This window comes from Filobasidium floriforme (genome assembly GCF_021052385.1).
Source record: "Filobasidium floriforme strain CBS 6241 chromosome Unknown HD553scaffold_1, whole genome shotgun sequence".
NCBI lineage: Eukaryota > Fungi > Basidiomycota > Tremellomycetes > Filobasidiales > Filobasidiaceae > Filobasidium > Filobasidium floriforme.
The window spans coordinates 1,171,530-1,194,313 of record NW_025763622.1 but is presented as its reverse complement, the minus strand read 5'-3'; the positions used below and the strand labels follow the sequence as shown (position 1 = coordinate 1,194,313).

Below are 22,784 nucleotides of genomic sequence, written 5' to 3'. Positions count from 1 at the left end.
GTGTAGCAGACGATCTAGAATTCACACAACCTCGAGGGTTGCTGTGGGGGGACGAAGAAGAGTCGGACGTCGTGGGCATCAAAGTCTCGGGAGGTAGACCCGTTCGAGCGGTCTGAAGCTTTCAGCGGTTGGTTGGTTGATGTCGCTCGAGCTGAAGCAAGGCCGTGAACGACTCGAGATAATGACGACTTGGTTCAACGAGATATAGCGAGATGAAGAGTCTCGTATGGCATATGGCAGTGTGGATATTGTCGTAGTCGTCGTCGCCAGGACGCCGGATTCCACCGATATCCCACTAGATTCGTCAAAGGAGAAGGAGGCGACGCGTAAATAAGCCTGATGGTATATATATCTACTCTATGCATGGTCCCGTCTATCTGTGTATAGACTACCTGTAGTTAAGTACGGTGTATTGTTACATGTCAGCATATAACCATGTCACGGCGATCACCGGGCCGTTTCCATAGTGTCATTTGTCTAATCTAAGCTTCCATCTTGATATCCATCTGATCGCCATCGTCCTCCCCAGCTCCCTTCTTCGCCGGTAACCAAAATGCCTGTGACAACCAGTAAACGTCGTCTTAGCTCTTCCATGCCAGTTCAACAATCCGCGCCGTTTGTAACTAACCATCGCCTCGCCCGCAGAAGCAAAGACCATGTACTTTGGATTGAACGCTAAAGCTCTGCACGGTCCACCCGACTTTTCCTCGTTTAGCGACGAGATGGGCGTGATCGTCGGGATAGCTGGGAGCATGTGCGGCATCAGAGGTACGGGCTTGGGTATTCTCGTTTCTCCAGGCGGTGGTGATAGATCCCACATGCAGATTCGGCCGTCCCATGATCCTGAAAGAGCGTGATACGTGGCAATCGGTTGGATGAGCGTCGGCAACGGAAAGAATACACGGGACCAGGCGCGAGATGACGCTTACCCGACATGACAAAGCAGGAATCTGGCGTCCAGCAGACCTCTGCCCCGCTCAAACCCTTTCCTGACTTTATGCTCATGTTTCCGCGCTTATCCTTTTCGAGCCCTTCGTGTCCTTCCAACCTGGCCAATACCGAGAGGTCGTACGAATCCATCACGTAGTGGAAGACGCCCGAAGTCCCGACGAGCAGGTATTTCCCGTTGTTCGAAAACTTGATCGAGGTGATATACGGATTCCGACGTGGCACAGAGATCTTGTCGAGCTCTGGGTCATTGATCGTTTCATACTTGAACGGTGCCTGTGGAGACAAGAAGTGCGGCATGAGTTGGATTGATAGCATCTGCAAACGGCCTGGGACAAACTTACCTTATCTAGCTGATTGTTGCTGTAGAGACAGACATAATGGATGTCAGGCATCGCTACTGCGAATACTATTCCGGTAGGGTCCCAGTCTACGAGACACGGTCCTTCCATCTGGTTCAACATTCCCTGTCGAGGTCGCACATCGCTCACGATCAGCATGCATGCCTAGATGATCGATTCTGGCATTTGTCTTACTTGCGCTTTATCCGCTCTTTGATCCCAGAGTATCACAGTTCCGTCATGCGATCCGGTCAAGAATGTGTTCTGCGCGGGATTCATGCTAATCGATCCCACTCTGAGCGGAAAATAGACCAGGCGTCAGTTTGAGCCTCCGTGACGATCTATGTTCTAGTTTTGTCAGGACCGAGACTGACCTTTTTGTATGACCTTTATAATATTTCAAGTACGACCCTCGATCCGCCACGAATAACCTCACATCGTCTTCATCCCCTTTCGTAGAGCTATGTAACAAGTGTCCCTTTTGGTGTGTCGGTGTCAAGTGATCCACGCCGTACTTGGCAGAGGGATAACCTTTCACCTTCCTGATATTCATGGATTGTCGATGGATTTCCGAGTAAGCGCTCATCATCAAATGAGACGCAGCGCACGTACGACGACTCACTTCCCGCCCAGTACATCCCAGTAGGTGATCATCTCGTCTTCTCCGGCGGTCACGCACGTTCGTCCTGTATCCTCGAAACAGAGCGATATGATCTGCTTCTTCCCGCCTGCAACCATTCCGCTGTCTTTCTCCGAGGCGACATCTGGAAAGACTCGCGACGGGAGAAAGTCTTTCTGCACAAGATGAACGGAGCATATCGATTGTCAATCTCAATAACAGTCCGATATGTAAACGGGCGGGTCAAAGTGAGATAGTCCTAGCTGATGACGTACGAGTATATCTGGGTTGAGGATCTGCTTATGCTCGTCCTCCCTATTGGGTGCTTGACTTCCAGAGGCTACGGGCGCAGCCATGTCGATGATTGCGCGTTAATGTGAAGACTCGAATGACTACTGTATACGTAGGTCCGAGGTTGATCGCTGCGGCAGCAGGTGCAGGAGGAAGAGTATACAAGCTAGAGGAGTTCTATAAAGTCGAGGTCTGGGAACGTTGAGCAGCAGCAGCAGTGGCCCCGGTCGCGTCTTCGTCGCGTCTTTCGCTCGCTCGCGATCTCGGGGTTCGACCCTCGCTCTCGGCGAAGTCCTGACTACTCTAGTACTCTAACTAACCTCGATTTGCAACTTGCTTCTTCCTTTCCGTGTAATCTTGATCACTCGACACCCTCCTTCCCATCTCTACCTAGTTCAGAGCGTGACCAGATCGTTCTGGACAAACTCCACCTCGATCACCATGCCGAAAATTACCATCGAGACCTCTGACGGCGACAAGGGGAACTGGCCTGCAGGTTGGCTGGACCATGCTGTTCCTATCAGCTCGAACGAAAACTATCACGAAAAGGTCAAACCGTGAGACATGGCCGGAAGCACTTTCTCAGTCATCTCGTCGTATAGTTCACTGATCCTGGCCATGTCGCTGCCTCGTCCTTCAAAGGGGACATGCGAAATACATCTTGTTCTGCCAAAAAATCGGACAACACCTGGCCACGGTCGGAGGTCTTTCGAATCGTGAGTCTGCCCTCAGATCAAATCTACTACGACATTTTCTCAGTACGCTGACGACCGTTCTATATCGTTCCTATTCCCGCGACTCTCTCCTGATTCTCACATCAGCTGTGAATTACGAGCTCAGTGACCTTCCGTCAGGATATGCTCTCTTCCTCCATCACAAGCTACAGAAGAGTGGTGAAGACCGAACGGATATTTACATGTTTGTCAGTGTTTCCTTCCTGCCTCGATAACATGATTGCAATAGGCGGGGCGCTGACTGTTACGTTTTCGTATCAGGGATCGAAAAACGTTCTCAAGTTCCGAAGCCCCGCCGAGTTTTTTGGTCACGCTGGTGAGCTTGAAAAGCTACGGCCATATTTGCTTCTTGTGACAGTCGTAATGACGATAATGACGATACTTCGGTGCTGTTCGACCGACTCGCCTTGCAGAATGGTTGCAGAAAGGAGATATTAAAGATCACGGCAAGGTCGGTCAACGCCTCCTTCTCCTTTTCAAGTATAGACCTGATGGTGTCCGATCCTCCTCATCCCGCTCTGAACACTAGTGCACCTGCAAATACTCTGGCAACTATACCATCACCGCCGGTCCTGGTGCCGAAGCCAAACGAAAGGCCGCTCCGCAAGCCGCAAAGGGTCCTCAGAAAAAGGTCAAGACTTCGGACGAAGAGGAATTGATAACATACAAGAAGAAGCAGGAAGCTGCGATCCATGTCAGGCAGGACGAGGTGAAGAGTGACAGGTGGTTCCGTGAGTACCTTTTGAGACCGGCGATGTGATACGCCGTGGTCTGGATGTTGAACGCGAGGTAACTGTTATAGGAAAGGGAGAACTTGTATGGGCCAAGATCCCTACCATCCGTCCGGGACCAGGGTCTACCATCGCCGTAGGAATCCAAGAGATTGACTATTGGCCTGCAATCGTCACGGAGCCGGTACTCAAGGTCCATGCTGACGCGGGCGAACCAGGGGCGATCATGCAATCGACTCAGTATAGCTTGCGTTACTGCGGTCGTCTCGATCAGGTTTCGGGTGAGGGGCCGCACAAGACGACGGCGACGTTGAACGAGACGGAGATCCTACCATGGCACATGTACTCCCCGACGAGACCGGAACTCGGCGCCGTTGCCAAAAAATACGCTCTGAGCGTGGCGGAGGCTTCGATTACGCTGAACAACGGCGAGTCTGCCGAGGAAAAGCGGGTGAAGAGTTGGAGGCGCGAGACGATCCAGCGAGCTTGGCCCATTGCAGAAGCGATCAAGCCGGATAACTGGGAGAGGATGGTCACAATCTACACCGAAGCGCTGGTTCTTGCGAACGAGATGTCGATGCTGTGGTCACAGACGGATCCGTATTCGCATATGGATAATATCCCCTTCAAACATGACTTCCTGGCTGACAAGTCGTACTTTCAGGTACGTCTTTGTTGTTCTCTGCACGAACCACGCGGGTACACAATGACCTCGCTGACGCACAATGACTTGATGATGATCAGGGCTTGTGGTGGGGAGCCGAACGAATCTGGCTGGGCGACTTGATCAGGCTGGTCAGGTCGAGATCGAGTCTGGTGCAGGATGCTAGGCTCAAGGCGTTCGCACCTGGAGCGGACCAGCATGCCGCTTTCCTGAGAATCACGTGAGTGCGCCTGGGGCCAGCAGGCGGCCTGACCTGTTCTCACAGCTCGTACCTCTCTGCTCACTCGCGGTTGGGTAGTCAGATCTCGGTGCAACAGATGAAGCGAGAGACGTCGAGCACTTTCCATTGTATGGTCCATGGGGACCTGTTCGAACTGGCTGAACCCGAGTGGATCGCTCAGAACGACCCGCAACCGCAAGCTGAAAGCTCGGCTGCCGGGGCTGCAAACGGCCAAGCGGACGCTGCAACCGCAGACGATACCGAGCATTTCAATCATCTTCCCGCGGCGCCCAAGGGACTGGTGTACAGGCAAGTCAACGAGCCTCACAGTGAGGTGATGTGCGATATCTTTGGTAAGTTGCCATCCGTCAAGGCAGTCGAGTAGCGCAATAGCTGTGCTGACGGTCGGCTTTACGCCTCACACAGATATTGCGGGACGAGTCTACTCGACTCTGGACGAATCGCCCTTGGTAAAAGCCGGTCAAAAGGACGGCGATGATGGGGCCGAGAACGATTCTGATGATACGAAAGAAAGGCAGACGAGGTTGAACGCGTTGATGGGCGTGGCTCCAGTCGGCGAAATCAAGACGATCGTCAAGGACTGGAAGAGTGAGGCGCAGCTAGTGGTAGTGCATTGTGTACGAGACGGGCGAGCTGATATGGGTTCTGAACACTTTGCACATAGATACGAGATACGAGGCCGTGAGGTACGCACACGCGGTCGCTGTCAAACATCTCGCGGGCGTGTTCGAGAGCGATCGACGACCAGGACTTGAGATCCCGGCCGCGTGAGCTGCCGTATGTACGGTTATATATCTTGGTTGGGATCGTGTCTCGTTGCGTTCGACCTTCTTTGCTCCATCAAGCCTTGTCGATTCATCTTGTACGAGTCTATACAGTTCAGTTCTTCCTTATGCTATACATCAACCACGTAGTCCTGAAAACACGAAGCGCGATATAGATCAGTTTTCTATATGTCGTACTAATCATCAGTTTTCACAGGTCCTGCTAAGCTGACTTACTGATAAATCCCCAGGGCCAAAGGCTTCCAAGGCTATGCCTGCTATCCAAAGCCTGATTGTGCTGCGGGGAGGAGTCAAGCCCCTGACATGATTCCACCAACCATGGATTTCGTCGTTCTTGCTTCGCCCTTCGAACTGGTGATCAGTAATGGGTGATCGGAATGTCTCGCAAGCCCGCCGCGGGTCGCCGGCGCGATACTTTTGTCGACATGAGTCCTTTTGATGATGTTTTTTATCGTATGAAACTGAGCGTCGCGTCGCGACGGGCGCGGGTACATGATCAGCAGTATCGAGCCAGGTGGGCGTGAACATTACATACTGTACACTCGGAGAAAACCTCACCCGATGAAAGGGAGACGATATTGCATAGCCATCTCTAGAGACCTCGCAGTGGATGATGACTATATACACCAGTAAGCCACGGCGGGAGAAGCAATATTGACTTCTACCGACCAGGAACTCTGCAGCCACTTTACCTCCGAAGTGTATCAGCTGTAGAGGTACGATGTTTAAAATTTGTGCAGAGAAGGGTGGCATAGCAAATCTGTTATTCAGGAACACGGGTCATGTGCTCTCGTTGAACAGGTATCCAACAGCTTCCCATCGATTTATGAGTTCCATCGCATACTTATGTCTCGGGAATGCTCCCTCCAAAACAGACGGCGTATTTCTCCTGAGATATTTACATCATTCATGGTAGATACTCAGAGGAGGACTGAGCGGAAGGCTCAACTGATCGTGTCGTGTATGCGGTCTTCGCTAGCCATATTACGATGAAGCGAAGTGACCGAACCAGATTTATGCTTCGACGATACCAATGTCCAAGAAGTCCAAACTCGTGTAGTATAGCGAGCCACCTGAAGATTTTTGAGAAAGAAGGAGGCGAGCCCACTCGCCATCGACTCCTGGCTGCGCTGAGACGGAAAGCTCTGGGATAGGGGACGTCTTATTTTCCGCTTTTTGATGAAACGCGAACAGAAAGAGAGTTTCTGCTACTCCAGCTCGTGTCTGGACCTTGTCCTGTAGAATCCGGATCCCACCTTGTTTAAGCGGGCGTAATAAAAGACCAGGTTGTCAGTAGAGGCGCAGTGCGCTCGAGATGACCCCTTTGCCATATTGAAACAGCTATCGCGCTATCCCGATGCCCAACCGAGAGCAGTCTCTCGGAGCCGTCAATATGAAGGCAGGTCAAGAAGAGGGCGTCTCGTTAAAACATCGCAAAGATGAAGCGGATAGAAGATAGACGCTGGTCCTTGCCGAATCCGTTTCGGAGGCACACATGCGCTAGATCCCTCCGGAAGTTTCTTTCGTGAACACGAAACCGGATCGACGCTTGCCAGATCTGAGCCCGTCTTCGTCTGGGCCCGTCTGGAACCGTGGATACGACGAAAAGGATCAACGAGGCAGGAGATGCGCGTTGCGGTACCTGTTCCAGATCTCCGAAGCGACTCGTGGGTCGTGAATCGTGCTCAGGTTCCGGAAGCAGCCGAGTCGCGAGCCGCGTGCTTACGCGAGGGCACAACCACGACGTGGAGAGGTCGGAGGGTTCGAGACATGGCAAACCTAATAATTTCGCTCAGAAAGGCACACACACAGGGGCTGGGGGTGGGTGGTCGTGTTGCGTGGTCGAGGTGGCTGAAGCTGAAGTCGAAGCCGAAGCTGCATGCCCCTGTGCGCTGTGAGCTCTGTGCTGACCGAAAATATCGATTGTCGTCTCCTCGCGTGGCAAAGGCAGCTCGACGTCACAAAGAGAGATCCCTTCCTAGCTCACAACCTCATGCAACTAGTAGCGACTAGCTCGACTAGCTCACTAGGTCACTAGCCATCTTGCAATTGCAACTACACTACTCGTACCACCACAATCACACGAAATAGCCAGGCAGACCAGATCGGAACAAGAACAAAAGAGCTCGTCGGCACTCCTAATCTCTGCGGGAAGAGCTTGAACAGCCGTCGAAAATCTTGGCTACGACGATCTCATCGAGGACACGGCGACGACCCACTATGCCACTCCTCAACCCCAAACTCGCCAGGCTACAGGCAGCCTTGCCCAGGTTCCTCAAGTTCCGACTCTCTCGTATCCCTATCATCCTCCTCTTCCTCTTCTCCGGTTGGGCGTTTTATCGATACCTCTCGGACCCGACGAATTTCGACATCTTTGACGCCCTGGGGTTGTATACCGAGGAAGACTACTACGACCCGCACCTGTATGAATGGCACAAGTATCCCGGTGCTGCGAGGGCTGGAGATCATCAAGACCATGCGGCTCACTCGGACGGGAAGAAGGCGGCTTCTGCTCTAGCCAAGCCGATCGGACCGGGGATGGACGAGATTGGCGAACACCACTCTCAGGACGGGTACGTCAACTATACCTCGGGTGACGGCCTTGTCCGTGGGTGGACACTAGAGGGGAGGAGCAAGAAGAACGTGGGGAAACGTCTGACGCACCCGATCGAGGAACTCATGAGGGACAACAAGCAGAGGTGGGAGGACCTCTTGAAGCGACAGAGCAAGAGTCTCGAGCAGGCCGTAAAGGAGTACAAGCGGAGGTATGGCAGGTTGCCACCAAAGGGGTTCGACAAATGGTACAAGTACTGTGTGGACAACAATGTCAAGATCATCGACGATGTGAGTGGAGAAATAGGAGTGGCCCCGTCGTGGTTGTCTGATGAGCTTTCCGGCTGATTCGACTTCCTTTTCGCTCGTACCGAAAGTACGACCAAATCAACCACGATGTCGAGCCTTTCCTTGCACTCTCGCCCACCATGTTCAATGACCGTGTCAATGATCTCGCCGTAGCTCCCTTCACCTAGTAAGCAGCCCGTCAGGTAGCGTGTGAAAACCCGGAGATCGACGCTGACGCTAGCTACCCAATGTCATCTTCTTATCAGCCACGTCAGCATCGGACCCGAAACCGAACCAGCGATCTCTGGCGAACGATCCGGAGCGACCCGTGCCAAACAGTTCCTCAACCTGGTCTCCCCGCTCGGACCCGACTTGCCTCGGAACATCCCCATCCACGTCTCTGATCACGATCTCGGGTCTTGGATCCTCGGATCTGATCAGAGGGGGTTGGCGTTGATGAGGATTCAGTCGGTCATGAAAAAGGATGGAACCGGGTTGAACAATGTCAAGTATCTGGCTGGTGCCGAGTTGAAGAGGCTGGAGAGCAAGAACAGAAACGAGCATCGTGGTTGGTTCGTGAGTACAAGCGTGATGTAGAAAGCCGGGATGTCTGAATGACCCCTGAATGTGTTCCGGAATACCCTCCACGTTCAGTCGGCATGTGACGAGGACTCACCAGCTCGAGGAAAGGATCGAGCCATGGAGAATCGACTTCGAGAACTCGACGGTCTCCCACCTCTTCCTGAGCCTGCCAGTGCGTAACTCAAAAGTCGAGGGATCCTTCGGTTCTGAGCTGACAACTGCTAAATCGAATTTCGCGCTTAGCGCCGGCCTTTGTCAAGGACGTGCGACCCGGGTTCGACTGGTGCCAAAACCCAGCTACTCAAAAGCTCCACGGAACCATGTCTTTCGATTTCCCTCGAGACACCGTCATGCGTCCCATCTTTGTCCTCTCGAAACACATGCGAAACAACGAGTTCCTCTTCCCGCCTATGGAAGCCTACGAGAACGCTACCGACGCCACGGCTTTGAAAAAGTACAAGCCTTGGTCGGAAAAGACGGTCAACAAGATCTTTTGGAGGGGGACATCGACGGGTGACAGTTATTCCAAGCGAAAGAGCGACCCGGATTATGATTGGAGGCGACAACATCGACCCAGGTTGCATCTGATGGCCCAGCAGGAAGAGGGAACCAAGGACGTCTGGTTGCACCGAGGTCGAGAGTGGATCCCGGAAAACTGGGCCGTGAAAAAGTTGAACGAGCATTATCTCGATGTCGGTCTTACGGGAAAGCCTCACCAGGTGAGTTCAGGCGTCTCGCCAAGAGAAGGAGCAAGACTGACAGCGAGGTGACGATTTGACCTGCAGTGCAACCAAGCGGACGGGACTTGTGACGAGATGGCAGCCGAGATCAAATTTGCCGACCGGGTTGCACCGGAGCAAGCCGCCCAGTACAAATATGTCCTCGATGGTCAGTACCATGTCACCTCTGTTTGCACGCAAGTCTTTTCTGTGAACTAAAGGGACTGTCGCCTTTGCAGTTGACGGTAACGGCTGGAGTTCCCGTCTGCATCGATTGATGACCTCGGGGAGTGTCGTCATCAAGCATACCATCTTCCCGGAATGGCATCACGTAAGTTGTCACAGAATATTGGTTCGCTATCTGTCCGACCTGGGGAAAGACGCTGACCATGGTGCGCGGGCCTGTATAGGATTGGATGACTCCCTGGGTGCACTTTATCGTGAGTCCCGCAATCCGAGCCAAAGAGACGTCGCTTCGGCCAAGCTGATCTTGCCCTCCGTCTATAGCCTATGCAAGTCGACTATTCGGACCTGTACGACATTGCGGCCTTTTTCATCGGTTCACCAGAAGGCCGGGTCAAGGGTCGCGATGACTTGGCCCAACAGATCGCCGAGCAGGGACGAAAGTTTGCGATGGAACATTGGAGGTGGGAAGACATGCAGGCATACGTGAGTTTACCACTGCCGCTCGAATCCTTTTCAAATCGGCGAGGCTCATGCTGATCGTGGCATCCTTGCAGACCTACCGACTCTTGTTGGAGTACACCCGGCTGATGGCCGAAGACCGAGATGCATGGAGCTTTGGGACCGAATTCATCGGTGATGGGATCGAGGAGGAACCGGTCGTCGCTCCTAGGGGACAGAAGCGGGCCGCTCGGGTAGAGAGGGAGCAATAGATCATATAGATGGGGAATTAGGGGTTTTCATTCAGGGGGTTCAATACATTTACGCTAGCCTTTTACCGCATTTGTCTTTTTCCGTATCAGGGCATATATCCATATAGAATTGTATCATCATGCAGGAGGTCGTGATCGTCCTTCACTGTACCGGCGACGAGATTGCCTTACCATGGGAAGCATTGACTAGGATGATGTGAAACGGTTGGGGCGGTACTGGCTGTTTCCTGCCATGTAGAAGCGCGTCGTGATTGCGTGATGCGCCTAGCAAGTTCCACCCGAGGGAGGTGGATCTCGTCTCCTTATCTCTTGATCAGGTGATGGCGAATCGACCCGAAAGCGAGGGTCACAATGGTTGAACAACTCTCTCAACCAATTCAACCAACACCTCGACACGAACGACATCAACCAACACTCCGAAACCGTTCCACACATTCCTCAACCTCCTACTCGAACCCACCCAAACCGCTACGACTCCCACGTTGATCGACAATGAGCCATCAATCCATCAATTCCACCGCCTCGCGCAATAATCTTTACCCTGCGACCGGCTCTTCTTCTGCTTCGGCAGGATCTAGGCAGGCCGCAGGGCTCAACGACAACTCGGTTTCTCTCTTCGATCTGGCTCGGATCGCCGTCGCTGAGCAAGATCAGAAAGAACGCTCCAACGGCGAAGACCAGGACGTCTTGGCGTTGGCTAGACTCGGAGGACATGGAGGACACGTTTGGGTCTACAAGGACGCTTACTCGGGAGCACAAGACCACACATCGGCTGCTTTCCTGACGGCCTCACATCGGCAGTGGTTTTGAGGTCGGCAAGGATAAAATGCCTCCTGTACGTCGATACGATCTGGTCTAGCTTCACCTCTGTCTTGCGCCATCATTCGCTGATCCCTCCACGCTTGTCCCGTTCATCGGCGTCTCCAGGACATTGTCGGGAGGTCGTCAGCGTGGGTGACAAACGCGCTGGCGCAGTATCCCCCCTTCCCCCATCATCTCCATTCCTCCCTCTCGCCTGCCCTCTCCACACCTCCCATCAGCCTCTCTGGATCATCCTATGCATCTACCTCATCCTTTGCTTCCACTCAACATGAAGCGTCTCAGTCCTCGAACGGGTCGTATGGCGCAGCGAGGATCAACGTGGCCACCAGTCCCACAAGCCGTCCGAACAATCTCGCTGCGTCCCCCGGATCGTTTACGTCTTACGGATCAGCCCATAGTAACAAACCTGATCACGCCCATCCATCACTCGCGGCCATGATGGCGAGCACCCATCTCGCTGTCTCTGCACCCAACACTACCTCCCACACAACCAACAGCGGAAGCCATCCGCAACAGCTCGTCGATTTCATCTCGGCGCTTTTCCCGTACCAAGCCACTCGAGCTCTTTCGCTAGCCCACCTCCTCGAGATCGTGATCCCCCATGCCCCGCTCATCGCGGGAGCCATGATCGACCTCCCTCCGACCCCGGTTCCTACTCGTGGCAATAGACCCAAGTTCGAGGCTGGTCGAACAGTCTATCTACATCTTCCACCTCTACATCCCGCTTCACACGCTGAGCATGCTCAACTGGGAGACCAAGGCACACATCACAACGTGGACATCAGGGATCACTTGACCTCGCTGCTTGACCTTGTCTCAGAGTCTCTTGAAGCGAGCGAGCTCGTCCTAGTCCTGAAGCGGAACGAGTGGCATGACGAGGAGCTGCGAGATCTTCTCCATGCCCTCGCATATATCGGGGGCGGTGTCCTCCGTCGCGTCAAAGGGGATTTCGGAGGGTTTGACGAGAGGAGCTGGGTGTTAGTTGGAATCGAAGTGTAGTTTTGCACTACAAAGTATAGCCTTTTGCCATTGAGAATATATAAAGAAAGCTAGCGAGCGTCCCAATTTGTATCTTTCAAGCCTAGCACCGTTGTACTTTCAAATTCAGCCACTCAAATAATGATATCAGAAAGGCCTCGAACTACAATGTCTCCCTTAGTGCCAGGAACGATCAGTCTTCGTCGTCTCTCTTCCGCTGCATGGACGGGATGGAAAACAGATTGGTAAGAAAGCTGGACGAAGGCAAGTTTTGATTCTGGTCACGCACCTTCATCTCTCTCGTGATACGTTGCCTAGCCGCAGGATGATGAGCGAGTTCCTGTGAGAGCGTCGAAATAGGACTCTTCGAGATTTCTGCGAAGAGCATAGCAAGGCTCAATGAGCATCTGAAGTTCAAGATTCTCGAGCCATGCTACACACCTTGCTTGAGATCATACATGGTCTCTTCGTCCTCGTTGCCCAGGAAAGTGATGGCGATACCGGTCTTACCAGCACGACCAGTTCGACCGATACGATGCACATACTTCTCGATGGTCGATGCCATCTGCCAATTGATGACGCAAGTGACGTCGGGTACATCGATACCACGTCCGGCCTACGAGGGGATATCGACGTTTCTGTCAGCTACGTAGACACGATAGAGAGCCTCATACGTTGCTCACCAGATCGGTAGCGACCAGCACCTCCACGTCACCATCTCGCAAAGATTGCAATGCAGCCTCTCGCTGTTCCTGGTTCTTGCCGGAATGCAGTGTGACACCACGACGCTGCAAGAAAAGGCATACAGGCAAGGTGAGTACGAGACGTACAGAAAAAGTCGAGACGACTGTACATACCCCAGCCTGTTGGACGTATTTGACGACCATGTCGGCAGTCTTCTTTTGGTTGACAAATACGATCATGGGGGGTGGCAATCCGATGGTCCTCAAGATCTCTTGCAGCTTGAGCTTTCGCTTCTCGTCTCCCTGGATAAACTCGACCCTCTGCTCGACCGTCTCGACGGCCTCTCCGGCGTTTCCGATAACGACTGTCGCTGGCTTTCTGAGGTATTTCCGGGCGAGCCTTTCGACGATCGGAGGCATTGTAGCCGAGAACAGCGTCGTCACCCGGAGACCCTTCCACCCCGTCTGTGGTCCGCCGTTCTTGTCGAGCTCCGGGTTAGGGTCGACGTAATCATCGACGTCCATGTCTTCCGGTTTAGCGTAATCCGCAGGCATCGAACCCAGGATATAGTTCAACTCCTCTTCGAAACCGAGATCGACCATTCGATCGGCTTCGTCCATGACGACGTATCGACACTGGCTTAGCACCATGATGTTACGGTCGATGATATCCTTGAGACGACCGGGTGTGGCAATGACGATCTCGGCTCCTTCTCTCAGGTTGAACTGTTGCTCTTCGACAGCCTTTCCACCGACAATGGAAACCGTCTTGTATCCCATGGGACCGGCGAATCTCTTGGTCTCGCTCTCGATCTGTTGAGCCAACTCACGAGTCGGTGCCATGATGAGCGCATAAGGACCGAGGTGCATATTCTCTTCAGTGAGTGGGGCCAGATGCGAGATGTATTCCAGCATGGGAATGACGAAACTGGCCGTCTTACCGGAACCGGTCTGGGCGATACCGATGAGATCTCGATTCTTCAGACCGATCGGGATGGCTTGTCGCTGAATAGGACTAGGCTCCTTGTACCCAATCTCGTCGATGATGTTCAGAATCGCTTCCGGGATACCCGACTCTCGCCAGTTTCGCATGGGATGAGGAATATTTCCTCCCCTTGCCGAGATGGAAAAGTCTTCCCGGAAAATTCGCCAATCTCGGTCCTTCATCTCGACAAGAGGTTTCTCGGTCCAGTGTCGATCATCGTGCCCATGCTTGGCCGCCCGACGTCGCTCGAGAGCATCAGCGTGGTGATCTTCCAGAGCTCGACTCGTCGCCTTGCTTCGGCCACCTTCGTCATAGCCCGCTAGTCGACCTCCGAACATGGTCCCGACCCCGACGCCCACGGCTCGATTCCCATTAGCCATTTCGTCTCGCCATGTACCGACTTCTGCCGAGGAGGTGTCTTCGCTCGCATCCCAATCGAAGACAAACTTCTTGTCCTGCAGCTTTCTCGCGCGAGGTTTCTTGGCGGCCGGTCCAGCTTCACCTGGAGGAGCCGCTCCGAGATATCGTTGACGGATGATGGCTAGCTCGGCATCAGTGGGAGGTGCAGCTGACGACCCGATCGAAGGCATTCCATCGGTCGGGTTGTCAAACGTTCGAGAAGGCGAGGCGGTAACGGTAGGGTTGTCCTGGTTAGGCGGGCCTGGCATAGAGTTGGTGCCATTCCGAGGCCCGGTGGGGATCGGTGTCGACTGGTAGTTGTCTCCATTCCTTGAACTCGACCCTCCACCAGCACCGCTCAATGGTGATGGCACATAACCTCCACCTCGAGGTCCCGAAGGTGGCGGACCGCCATTGCTTCTAGGTCCACTAGGCGCACCTAGTCCTCGATCATAAGCCCGCTGATTGGGATGAGCACCTCGGTTTCCAGCTTGATACGATTGTTGACCGTATCTTCCACCTTGCGGTCCACCGTATTGCCCATTTCCTCCAGGTCCTCCGTATCGGTATGAATCGTTCCGCCTCCGCTCCTCCTCGACGGATTGTTCCAACTTTTCTCGTTCCGCTCGTTCGGCAGCCTGCTTGTCTTGAGAAGCGGCGATCTCTTGTTGCCGTTTCTCGAGAGCGATCTGAGCTCTCTGTGCTTTCGTCAGGAACTTGGGCTAGAAGTGCAAGGATGGTTAGTTTATAGGTTGATGAGACGAAACGAGCTCGAGTCAGACTTGCCTTTGACGCCTCTTCCTTCTCGGCCTTTTGTTTGGCGAGAATGTCCTCGACCGACAGAGGTGTCTTTCCAACAGCCATGGTGCTTGAATTTACTGTATCGCCAACGACGCCTGGGTATAGAGCAATGATTGCAAAAGGTCAACATCCCTTGCAACCCAACACACTGTTCAACCCAGAACAGCAGGGGTGGGTGACATATTTTGGGCTTGGACTTGTCGATGACCCAACATCATCGGGGAGTTGACCGAAAGATGACGAACCCCGCCTTCAGAGCTTCAGACTCTCGAGCACATCGTGATGATCCGATGTACAAGTAAGAGCGCGCATCGACCTACTACCCTTGAACTCGATCGAACAAGGACTCTGATAGCTCCTTGCATCGATCAGGAAGTACGTAGCAAATCCGATACCTCTTATACGAAAATGGCCGAAACTGCCGATCGACTCGAGCCGTTCCTGCTCATGGCTCGTTCCACCAAAGGAGCGGCTGCTGCAAAGATCGTTCAGACCGCTACGGCAGCCGTGAGTGTCTCGATCCATATCCTCATCTGTTACCCGCCGGAGCTTATGAGTTATCACTGCGAAGCCTGGTGTATACGGGTTTGGAGAGCTGCTCGATGTTCCCAATATCAAACAGGTGACTAGGAGGATCTGCACTTGACCGGTCTCGAGCACACTAAACCGAGGCTGACGCCCCTCGTGATAGCTTCAAGAATCTCCTGAACACTCTTCCAGCTATAAACTGCTCGAGCTGTTTGCTTACGGGAACCTAGCGGACTACAAAGGTCCGTTTACGGCTCCAGCCTGTCAGCGCATGTATATGTGCTCGAGCTGAATGGCCTTCTTGTGACGCATCGTTTTCGTAGCCAACCAATCGGGATTTCCTGCACTGAACGAATCTCATATCAACAAGCTCAAACATCTCACTCTCGTCTCTCTATGTCTTGATTCCCGAGTGAGCACGTCCCCTTGCGGTATCACACGCCTAAACCAAGCTTACATCTACCTGGTTCAGACATTACCTTACGACCACCTCCTGCGTACCCTCGAGATCGCTTCCGTGCGAGATCTGGAGGATCTGATCATCGATGCGATGTACAGCAACGTTCTCGGCGGAAAGCTGAATCAGGAGCGCGGGACCTTGAGTGTGGACTGGGTGATCGGGAGGGATATATCGAGGGTCGGAGGCGGGATGGAGGAGGTTCAGCGCAAGTTGGCGGCATGGTTAGTCGCTGCTGACAATCACTTTGCAGCGTTCCAGACAAATATCGACTCAACTGTTCTGTTATACTGCAGGTGCGACAATGCGCAAGGAATCCTCAACTCGATCGATCGACAGATCGCCAACGCAAAAGCCGAATCCTCTCGAAACCGCCAAGTGAACGCCGAATATCTCGATGTACGCGACAAAGCTTACAACACGAAGCTCGCCAGTCTTCAAGATCGTCAGCAGGATCGAGTTGGCGGCGGGACGTCCAGTTTTGTGACGACCAACCGGACTCAATGGGGGTCGGGATTCAACCCTTCTTTTGCTCAACCCCCTCGGGCTAGCGAGTTTGAGACGATGACTGACATGGGCGACGATCCAGGCAGTCAGAAAGGAAGAAAGTCAGTATCCATGACAGCGCTTGGAAAAGAGAAAAGGCTTTGCGACGTGCCGACCGAGCTGATCATGTTCCCCTTTCGTGCGTTTTCATCGGACTCTCGGAACACATTCTCTCTTCCCCATTCCCGGTTAGGGCGGTTCAAGAAGAAGTGCCTATGAAGAGACAGAAGAATACTCAGACCCCGACCTGGAATGAGAGTTGAGATTGTGGAGCAGGAGCTGGAGAAGCGGGGGTGACGTTAGTAGTAGCAAGTAATGGAGACCATTGACGACCTTTTTACGATTATCGAGTGGGACGGACGGGCGGCTTTGTTTTCGCCTATCGATTTCACCTTGTACATTTCCTGTTGCGATACGCACATATGCGGACCAAAGATGATGTCGACGCCAAGTTTCAATCGAGAACCACTTGATCTCTTTCGCATAAAACAGAATACTGCATTACAATATGGCCTAGCATAGTTTGTACATCCGACTCGAGCGAAACGAAATACTGTCGTGCATGGTAAACCTAATCCTCGTACTGTGACAAACATTTGGAACCATTAGCGTCTCTAGCTAGGATGGCCATGACGATTCAGCAAAGCGGAACTTACCTTTTCTAGATCCAACGTGAGACTTCGAGAGCTGTTGACATCCTGATCTCGGTAGATACCGACAAGAGCTTGCGAGCGTTCGTACCTGGACCCAGTGATACAATGAGCAAAGCAAACTCCGGCGCCTCGACTGCAGGAATACTCACAGAGACCCTTTCAAGCTAATGACGATGAATTGGAATGTCGGTGACGAGTTCTTCCTGATGTAATCGGCAATCCTTCCGACGTTGGTGTTGTCAAGGGCAGCATCCACCTCGTCCAGAACGAAGAAGGGTGACGGTTGGTAGGTATGGATGGCGAAAAGCAAGGCCAAGGCCGCCATGGTCTTCTCTCCCCCAGACAGTTGCTCCATGTCCCTGAAACGTTTCATAGGAGGCATGGCGTGGTACTTGATACCGCTAAGGTAAGGTTCCTGAGGTCACAAAGCGTGTGAGCCTCAGGTCCCCTTTGCAAGAAAAACAATCACGACCACTCAGCTTACCTCACTGTCCTCCAACGAAAGATAGGCTACACCTCCAGAAGGAGCGTTGTTCCCTGTCGTCAGCTCTTTGTAGACGGTGTCGATCTTCTCTGCAATATGGTTGAAGGCTTTATTGAAGAGGTCACATCTGCGGGTTTGATGGAGAGTCAGTAAGCTTCAGCAAGGAGCGGATCTGATCGGACGCTTACCGTTTCTTCTTCAGCGCAACAAACGCGTCTCGCGCCCGCTTCTGCTCCTTTTTCGCTTCTTCATTGTCTTTTTCCGTATCTTTCAGCTTTGCCTCCACGTCGGTCAGCCTGTGTACAAGAAGATATGAGCTCGACTTGTACTTGTATTGCCCAGATTCGGACGCACTTCTCAATAGCCTTGAGGTTCGGGGCCATCTTTTCGATGTCAGAGGCGAGCGCAGCAATGCGTTGTTCGAAATCGTGTCCACGTTCCGGATTTCCATTCTGCAGGAAGCATTTGGCTGTCAGAGTCTGGCAAGAGGAGCTTGGGATGAAGCGATCACCTACCTCACGATCATCATCCTCGAGTGACTCGAAATCTACCACAACTTCATAGTCGTTCACCTCGTCGTCTTGTAGATTCTGTTCGGTGAGGTCAGACAGGTGTGAGAATTTCGATCGGATTCTGACGAGTTGATGACCATCAACAGCAACTGACCTCTTCGAGAGGCACATTCTTGAGCGAACCAGATTCCAGCGGTAGCTCAATATCTTCCACCTTGCACCGACGGTAAATTGAGAAGCGCTCGGACGATTGCCTACGGATTTCATCGTTCTGTTCGTGATCCATGTAGAAGTTAGGGATTTTGGCTCGAAGCCTGGAAACAGAACAGACTTGCCCATTCGTTGATCTCCTTTTGGAGGTCATCCAATGCCCTGGTCGCCTTCAACTGTTGTTTCTTCGCAGCGTCCGAAGCCGCACTTGCATTTTCTAGAGCTGTTTTCAGCGTGTCCAGCTTTTCTCGCTGTTCCCGAATGCCTTCCTCTGCTTCTTCAATCTCTTCGCGTAGAGCGGCCAACTCGGTCTCGAGAGTGTCCGAGATGTTGGTGGTCTCCCTTTCGATGGTAGCTCGCAGTTTGGTGAGCCTATCACGAGTCCCTGTGAGTTGAGATTCCTCAAACTTGATCCTGTTTTGGATAAAGGAAGATGGCGTTTGAACAGAAGTGCTAGTCTTATGGAAAAGTAATCAACATACTGGTGGTTGAGGCGAGCTATTTGTGCGTCGAAACGAGCTCTCGCTTCAGATTCCTCTTCGGCTGCGCGGAGTTGCACAGTCTCATAATCCCTGACGCTGTCGATGGAGAGTCGCTGGCAGAATTCGCCAAACACTTCATCGTCGGCAGCGTTGACAGCGGTTTCCAGGGCTTGCATCTGTTGTTCATGCTGTTGCACGTTCTTCTCGGCCTGTAGACAGATTTGCAAACGTTTACGAATCGGATCACTTTTAACGGTATGCCTGCTGGCTGACCTTTTTGTGTTCTGCCCTCTGCTTTTTGATATCTTGATCTGTCTGCTTGAGCTCCGCCTTCGTCCCTTGCAGACGGTGGTTGGCACCGGTCTAGTGGTTGAGCTGGTGGTGATCAGCACAAGCGCTCAGGTGGTCTGGTGACCAGACTCACCAAGTCTTCCCGAGCGATGCGTAATGCGGTCTCCAATGCCTGAAGATCCCGCGCGACCTGATCCATAGTGTCTTTGTTGGGCTTGCTCTTGACGAGGTTGCTAAGAGACTTGTGGTACGCGTCTCTCGCTTGCTCGAGATCTGACCAAGAGCACCGTCAGCGGGCTGCACGCCGATGATCGAGAGGAAGAGTCGAAATCACCTCGAACTTTGCGTTCATCCCACTGCTGATCTTCAGCTTGCTCAACGCCTCCACCAGTAATGAGACCACTCTTGTGGAGGATAGTCCCATCGATCGTGACCGCTTTTTAGAACACGTCAGCTAGCTGCCATACTGGCACCGGCTCTCGACAGCTTAGCTCACCTTTGACCTCGATGCCCTTGTTGTAGCAGATATCGCGTGCTACTTCCATAGTGTCGCACACCAAAGCACTACCGCACGCATGTTGCATGGCTCGCTCAACCAACGGATCATACTGAATGACATCTATAGCGAGCCTCGCTCCGCGTAAGCTCCGCAAACGATCCTGTACCTGCTTGACCTGAATAGTATCTAGCGGGATGAAAGTCGCCTGACCGCTCCGGTTCTGTCGCAGGTACTGTATCAACAGAGAAATAGTATGTTAGAAGGGCAAACCGATAATACACTGCCACATTTGACTTACTTCGATACATCGAATGGCGGTCTGCTGGTGGTCTACCACAATCGAGTCGGTATTGCGACCCAAAACGATTTTCACAGCGGTATTGTATCGGCGCTCAGAGGGTCTGCAGAGGTCGTATACTCGACCGTGTACGCCTGACCGCTCCCAATCAGCATAGCGTAGTGAACGTGAGAGTAAGACGATCTGGGCATACCACTGAAGACCTTCTTGAGCTTGGCAATGTTGTCTTTGAGTCGCAGAGCGCGATCAGATTCCGACTTGGTCGCTCGGAACTGCAGGAGTTGCTGGAGTGTGTCGTGGAGCTTCTCGTTCATCTCCGTTTCGAGTTGACTGGAGAAGAAGGGTGAACTCGTTGGTCTTTCGGGACATAGTTGTGACCACTCACGAAATACGTCGCGTCTCGCTTGCAAGCTGATCCGATTCGCCCTTCTTGGCGTTGACTTGAGTCTCCAGGTCTGCAACATTCGCTTGGGCCTGGCGATTGCAGGTCCTTGTTAATACTGTTTCTGAGAGAAAATCCTCACGATGACTCCTGCCATCTACGCTGGACTCACCGAGTCGACTCGCTCCTGGAGGACAGCCGCTTCTTGGGTCAACTTTTCCTTCTTGGCTGTCAAGCCTGCCAGTTTCTCTTCGCCAGTGGTGAGCACATCACGCAGGCCACGTGCTTCCCTCTTCTTGGCATCCAATTCCTTTCGCTCATCTGTCGCATTGGCATTCGCAGTGACGCGGCTGATCACAACACCACCAGAGTCAGTTGCGATCTTGATTTTGCGTTTCCCTTGGACTCACAGCTTCCGGTACTCTTCAAGATCGGCAGGAGTGAAGGCTGTTCCTCTCGCCGCCGCCGCAGTTCGCTGCCTCTCTGTGGATGTAGGAGAGTAAGCATAGCCGACTGGTAGGATGGGTGGAGAAACACTTGCCAGCAGCAGCTTCGGCAGCCTCCTCGGCATCCTTCAAGTCTCGCTTAAGGTTGGTGACAGTGGTAGCCTGCCTCTTTTCGTCCTTGTCGACACTGGCAATTAATTTCTCTGTTGACTGGATCTTTCGGTTGGCATGTTCAATCTGGGTCTCCAAAGTGAGCAGCCCAGGTTTCTGTGAAAGCAGCGTTGAGCCGTCTACATCTCAAGCGAGAATTTTGCTACCGATCGCTTACCTTGTCGTCAAGAGCTTTCTCAGACGCTTTGACTACTGCCTCTTGTTTCTTGACAGCCAGATTGGCCTTGGCTTGAACATCTTTGGCCTTCTTTACCTTCTTCTCCTCTGCAGTCTGTAGGCACACCAGCGAGTCAGTGGTTGAGGCTGTTGAGCGCCCTGATCAACCTCTTACCTGAGCAGCCTTCGAGTCGTTGAACTTGGCCTCGGCTTCTTCGATATTGGTTTCGCAGCTCTCGATCTCGGAGTTGATGTGGAACAACCTCCATAACATGTATTCGGCCACAAGATTTTCCTGCGCAGCCAAAACTGGGTCGGTCTTGTGTCCCCGTCGCTAAACGTATACTGACTCACGTGCTCTTCCTTCATCTGCTCCCAACGTTCAATCTCGTCCTTCTGTTCTCGGTAATGTTTCACTTCTCCGGCGATACTCCGCTTCTTGGTATAATTAACGGTTGAAGTCTCGGTAGCCTTCTCTGATGCCACCTTGGCCCGTTCATACTCTGCAGCGAGATCAAGCGAACTACATGCGATGTGAATCGCAATCGAGTGAGAAGAGTCCATTCGGTAAGGTCTCCTGTCTGCTTCGGCTTACCCGCTGATTTGGTCAATCAGTTTGGAGAGCTCTTTGGGACTCTGGGAGGCTACAGCTTCGACGTCTCCTTGAAAGACCAAAAAGTTCTTGGCCTTGACCAAGATGTTGTGTTTCTCCAGCGACTGATTGTAGAGTAGATACGTCACGCTTTTACCATTCAGAGAGTATGTCGATTGGCCGTTCGAGGCGATTCTAGATGGCAGCAACGTCGATATGAGCGACATCTTCGTCACCACTATCTGACATCGTAAAGACGTACGATCGCTTGTATTTGTACTCTTTGCCATCTTGATCTTCGTACACTGCCATCACCCATGCTGAAGAGGCATCATCCTTCCCTCGTGTGACGATTTCGGTGGCCTCGTCCTCTTCATCAGTACCCTCCTCATCTTCCTCGTCCTCGTCCTCTTCTTCATCCTCTTCTGAAGCGTCCGAATCGTCGTCCCTCTTCTTTCTCTTTCCAAGAGTAGTCTTCTTGACTTTTCTTTTGCCCTTGCCTTTCGTAGCCGCCCGCTTCCCCTTGCCTTTCCCCTTGGGATTAGAAGGCCCGGCAGGAGGAGCTTCACCATCGTCATCCTCTCCAGGTCCAGCCGCCGCTTTCCTGCCTCGATAGATGAGGTCTTTCAGCATGGTGCTCCTCAGCTGGGCGGACTTGACTCCCAGAACGAATGAGATGGCGTCCATCAGGTTCGATTTGCCGGATCCATTGGGGCCGATGATACAAGCGAACTCATGGGTGCCGAAATCGATCACTTGTTCACCTCGATACGACTTGAAGTCGCAGAGTTCCAAACGTCGAAGCGGCATCTTGACGGTATCGTCTCGCTAGATTCCTGGAGCGGGCTAGTGATCAGGCGGAGACAGTCCCAGTGTGAATATGTAGAGCTCCCAGGCTTAACGATTATGAGTAGCAGTAGCTACAACGTTTTGTTGTGTTTTGGTAGATACCTTCAGTACTCGGGATCGAGGTAGCGATTCGACGCGATTTCATTTGTTTCGCGTCGCGTCAGCGCG

At 52.8% G+C, this 22,784-nt stretch overlaps 7 protein-coding genes across 7 annotated transcripts; 4 read left to right on the top strand and 3 right to left on the bottom strand.

Annotated features, from left to right (window-relative positions):
• Positions 1-258: 258 nt before the first annotated feature.
• Positions 259-2,334, bottom strand: HD553DRAFT_302933 (histone lysine N-methyltransferase). Its single transcript, XM_046178813.1, has 8 exons — positions 2,184-2,334; positions 1,912-2,084; positions 1,664-1,831; positions 1,485-1,584; positions 1,293-1,415; positions 930-1,224; positions 629-843; positions 259-557 (listed from the first exon to the last, which is right to left on the bottom strand). Exons 1-8 carry the CDS (start codon positions 2,262-2,264, stop codon positions 483-485), a joined length of 1,230 nt encoding a protein of 409 aa, XP_046040266.1. The 5' UTR covers positions 2,265-2,334; the 3' UTR covers positions 259-482.
• Positions 2,335-2,459: 125 nt separating this feature from the next.
• Positions 2,460-5,645, top strand: HD553DRAFT_302931 (uncharacterized protein). The gene is made up of 12 exons (XM_046178812.1): positions 2,460-2,756; positions 2,842-2,915; positions 3,021-3,121; positions 3,195-3,249; positions 3,347-3,384; positions 3,463-3,664; positions 3,736-4,328; positions 4,409-4,548; positions 4,627-4,901; positions 4,975-5,157; positions 5,234-5,484; positions 5,570-5,645. Exons 1-11 carry the CDS (start codon positions 2,641-2,643, stop codon positions 5,338-5,340), a joined length of 1,884 nt encoding a protein of 627 aa, XP_046040265.1. The 5' UTR covers positions 2,460-2,640; the 3' UTR covers positions 5,341-5,484; positions 5,570-5,645.
• A 1,530-nt stretch (positions 5,646-7,175) lies between these two features.
• HD553DRAFT_290931 (uncharacterized protein) lies at positions 7,176-10,577 on the top strand. The gene is made up of 10 exons (XM_046178359.1): positions 7,176-8,198; positions 8,285-8,382; positions 8,462-8,771; positions 8,850-8,949; positions 9,021-9,496; positions 9,563-9,665; positions 9,736-9,827; positions 9,907-9,936; positions 10,004-10,165; positions 10,237-10,577. Exons 1-10 carry the CDS (start codon positions 7,575-7,577, stop codon positions 10,390-10,392), a joined length of 2,151 nt encoding a protein of 716 aa, XP_046040264.1. The 5' UTR covers positions 7,176-7,574; the 3' UTR covers positions 10,393-10,577.
• A 186-nt stretch (positions 10,578-10,763) lies between these two features.
• Positions 10,764-12,347, top strand: HD553DRAFT_302917 (uncharacterized protein). Its single transcript, XM_046178811.1, has 2 exons — positions 10,764-11,227; positions 11,320-12,347. Exons 1-2 carry the CDS (start codon positions 11,219-11,221, stop codon positions 12,211-12,213), a joined length of 903 nt encoding a protein of 300 aa, XP_046040263.1. The 5' UTR covers positions 10,764-11,218; the 3' UTR covers positions 12,214-12,347.
• Positions 12,348-15,491, bottom strand: HD553DRAFT_302916 (Pre-mRNA-splicing ATP-dependent RNA helicase PRP28). Its single transcript, XM_046178810.1, has 7 exons — positions 15,434-15,491; positions 15,046-15,359; positions 13,050-14,981; positions 12,876-12,980; positions 12,634-12,808; positions 12,482-12,567; positions 12,348-12,409 (listed from the first exon to the last, which is right to left on the bottom strand). The coding sequence occupies exons 2-7, from the start codon at positions 15,121-15,123 to the stop codon at positions 12,386-12,388; spliced, it is 2,400 nt and encodes a 799-aa protein (XP_046040262.1). The 5' UTR covers positions 15,124-15,359; positions 15,434-15,491; the 3' UTR covers positions 12,348-12,385.
• On the top strand, positions 15,348-17,076 carry HD553DRAFT_302911 (uncharacterized protein). Its single transcript, XM_046178809.1, has 7 exons — positions 15,348-15,567; positions 15,632-15,682; positions 15,752-15,830; positions 15,912-16,000; positions 16,061-16,269; positions 16,342-16,653; positions 16,785-17,076. Exons 1-7 carry the CDS (start codon positions 15,469-15,471, stop codon positions 16,852-16,854), a joined length of 909 nt encoding a protein of 302 aa, XP_046040261.1. The 5' UTR covers positions 15,348-15,468; the 3' UTR covers positions 16,855-17,076.
• Positions 17,044-22,699, bottom strand: HD553DRAFT_302909 (cohesin complex subunit psm1). Its single transcript, XM_046178808.1, has 25 exons — positions 22,030-22,699; positions 21,771-21,962; positions 21,530-21,698; positions 21,351-21,470; positions 21,177-21,290; positions 20,944-21,115; positions 20,813-20,885; positions 20,575-20,752; positions 20,406-20,494; positions 20,214-20,350; positions 20,021-20,154; positions 19,720-19,954; positions 19,558-19,659; positions 19,357-19,496; positions 19,206-19,295; positions 18,933-19,141; positions 18,576-18,864; positions 18,395-18,511; positions 18,244-18,318; positions 18,083-18,180; positions 17,917-18,024; positions 17,729-17,855; positions 17,394-17,659; positions 17,248-17,332; positions 17,044-17,174 (listed from the first exon to the last, which is right to left on the bottom strand). Exons 1-25 carry the CDS (start codon positions 22,575-22,577, stop codon positions 17,163-17,165), a joined length of 3,879 nt encoding a protein of 1,292 aa, XP_046040260.1. The 5' UTR covers positions 22,578-22,699; the 3' UTR covers positions 17,044-17,162.
• Between the last annotated feature and the right edge of the window lie 85 nt (positions 22,700-22,784).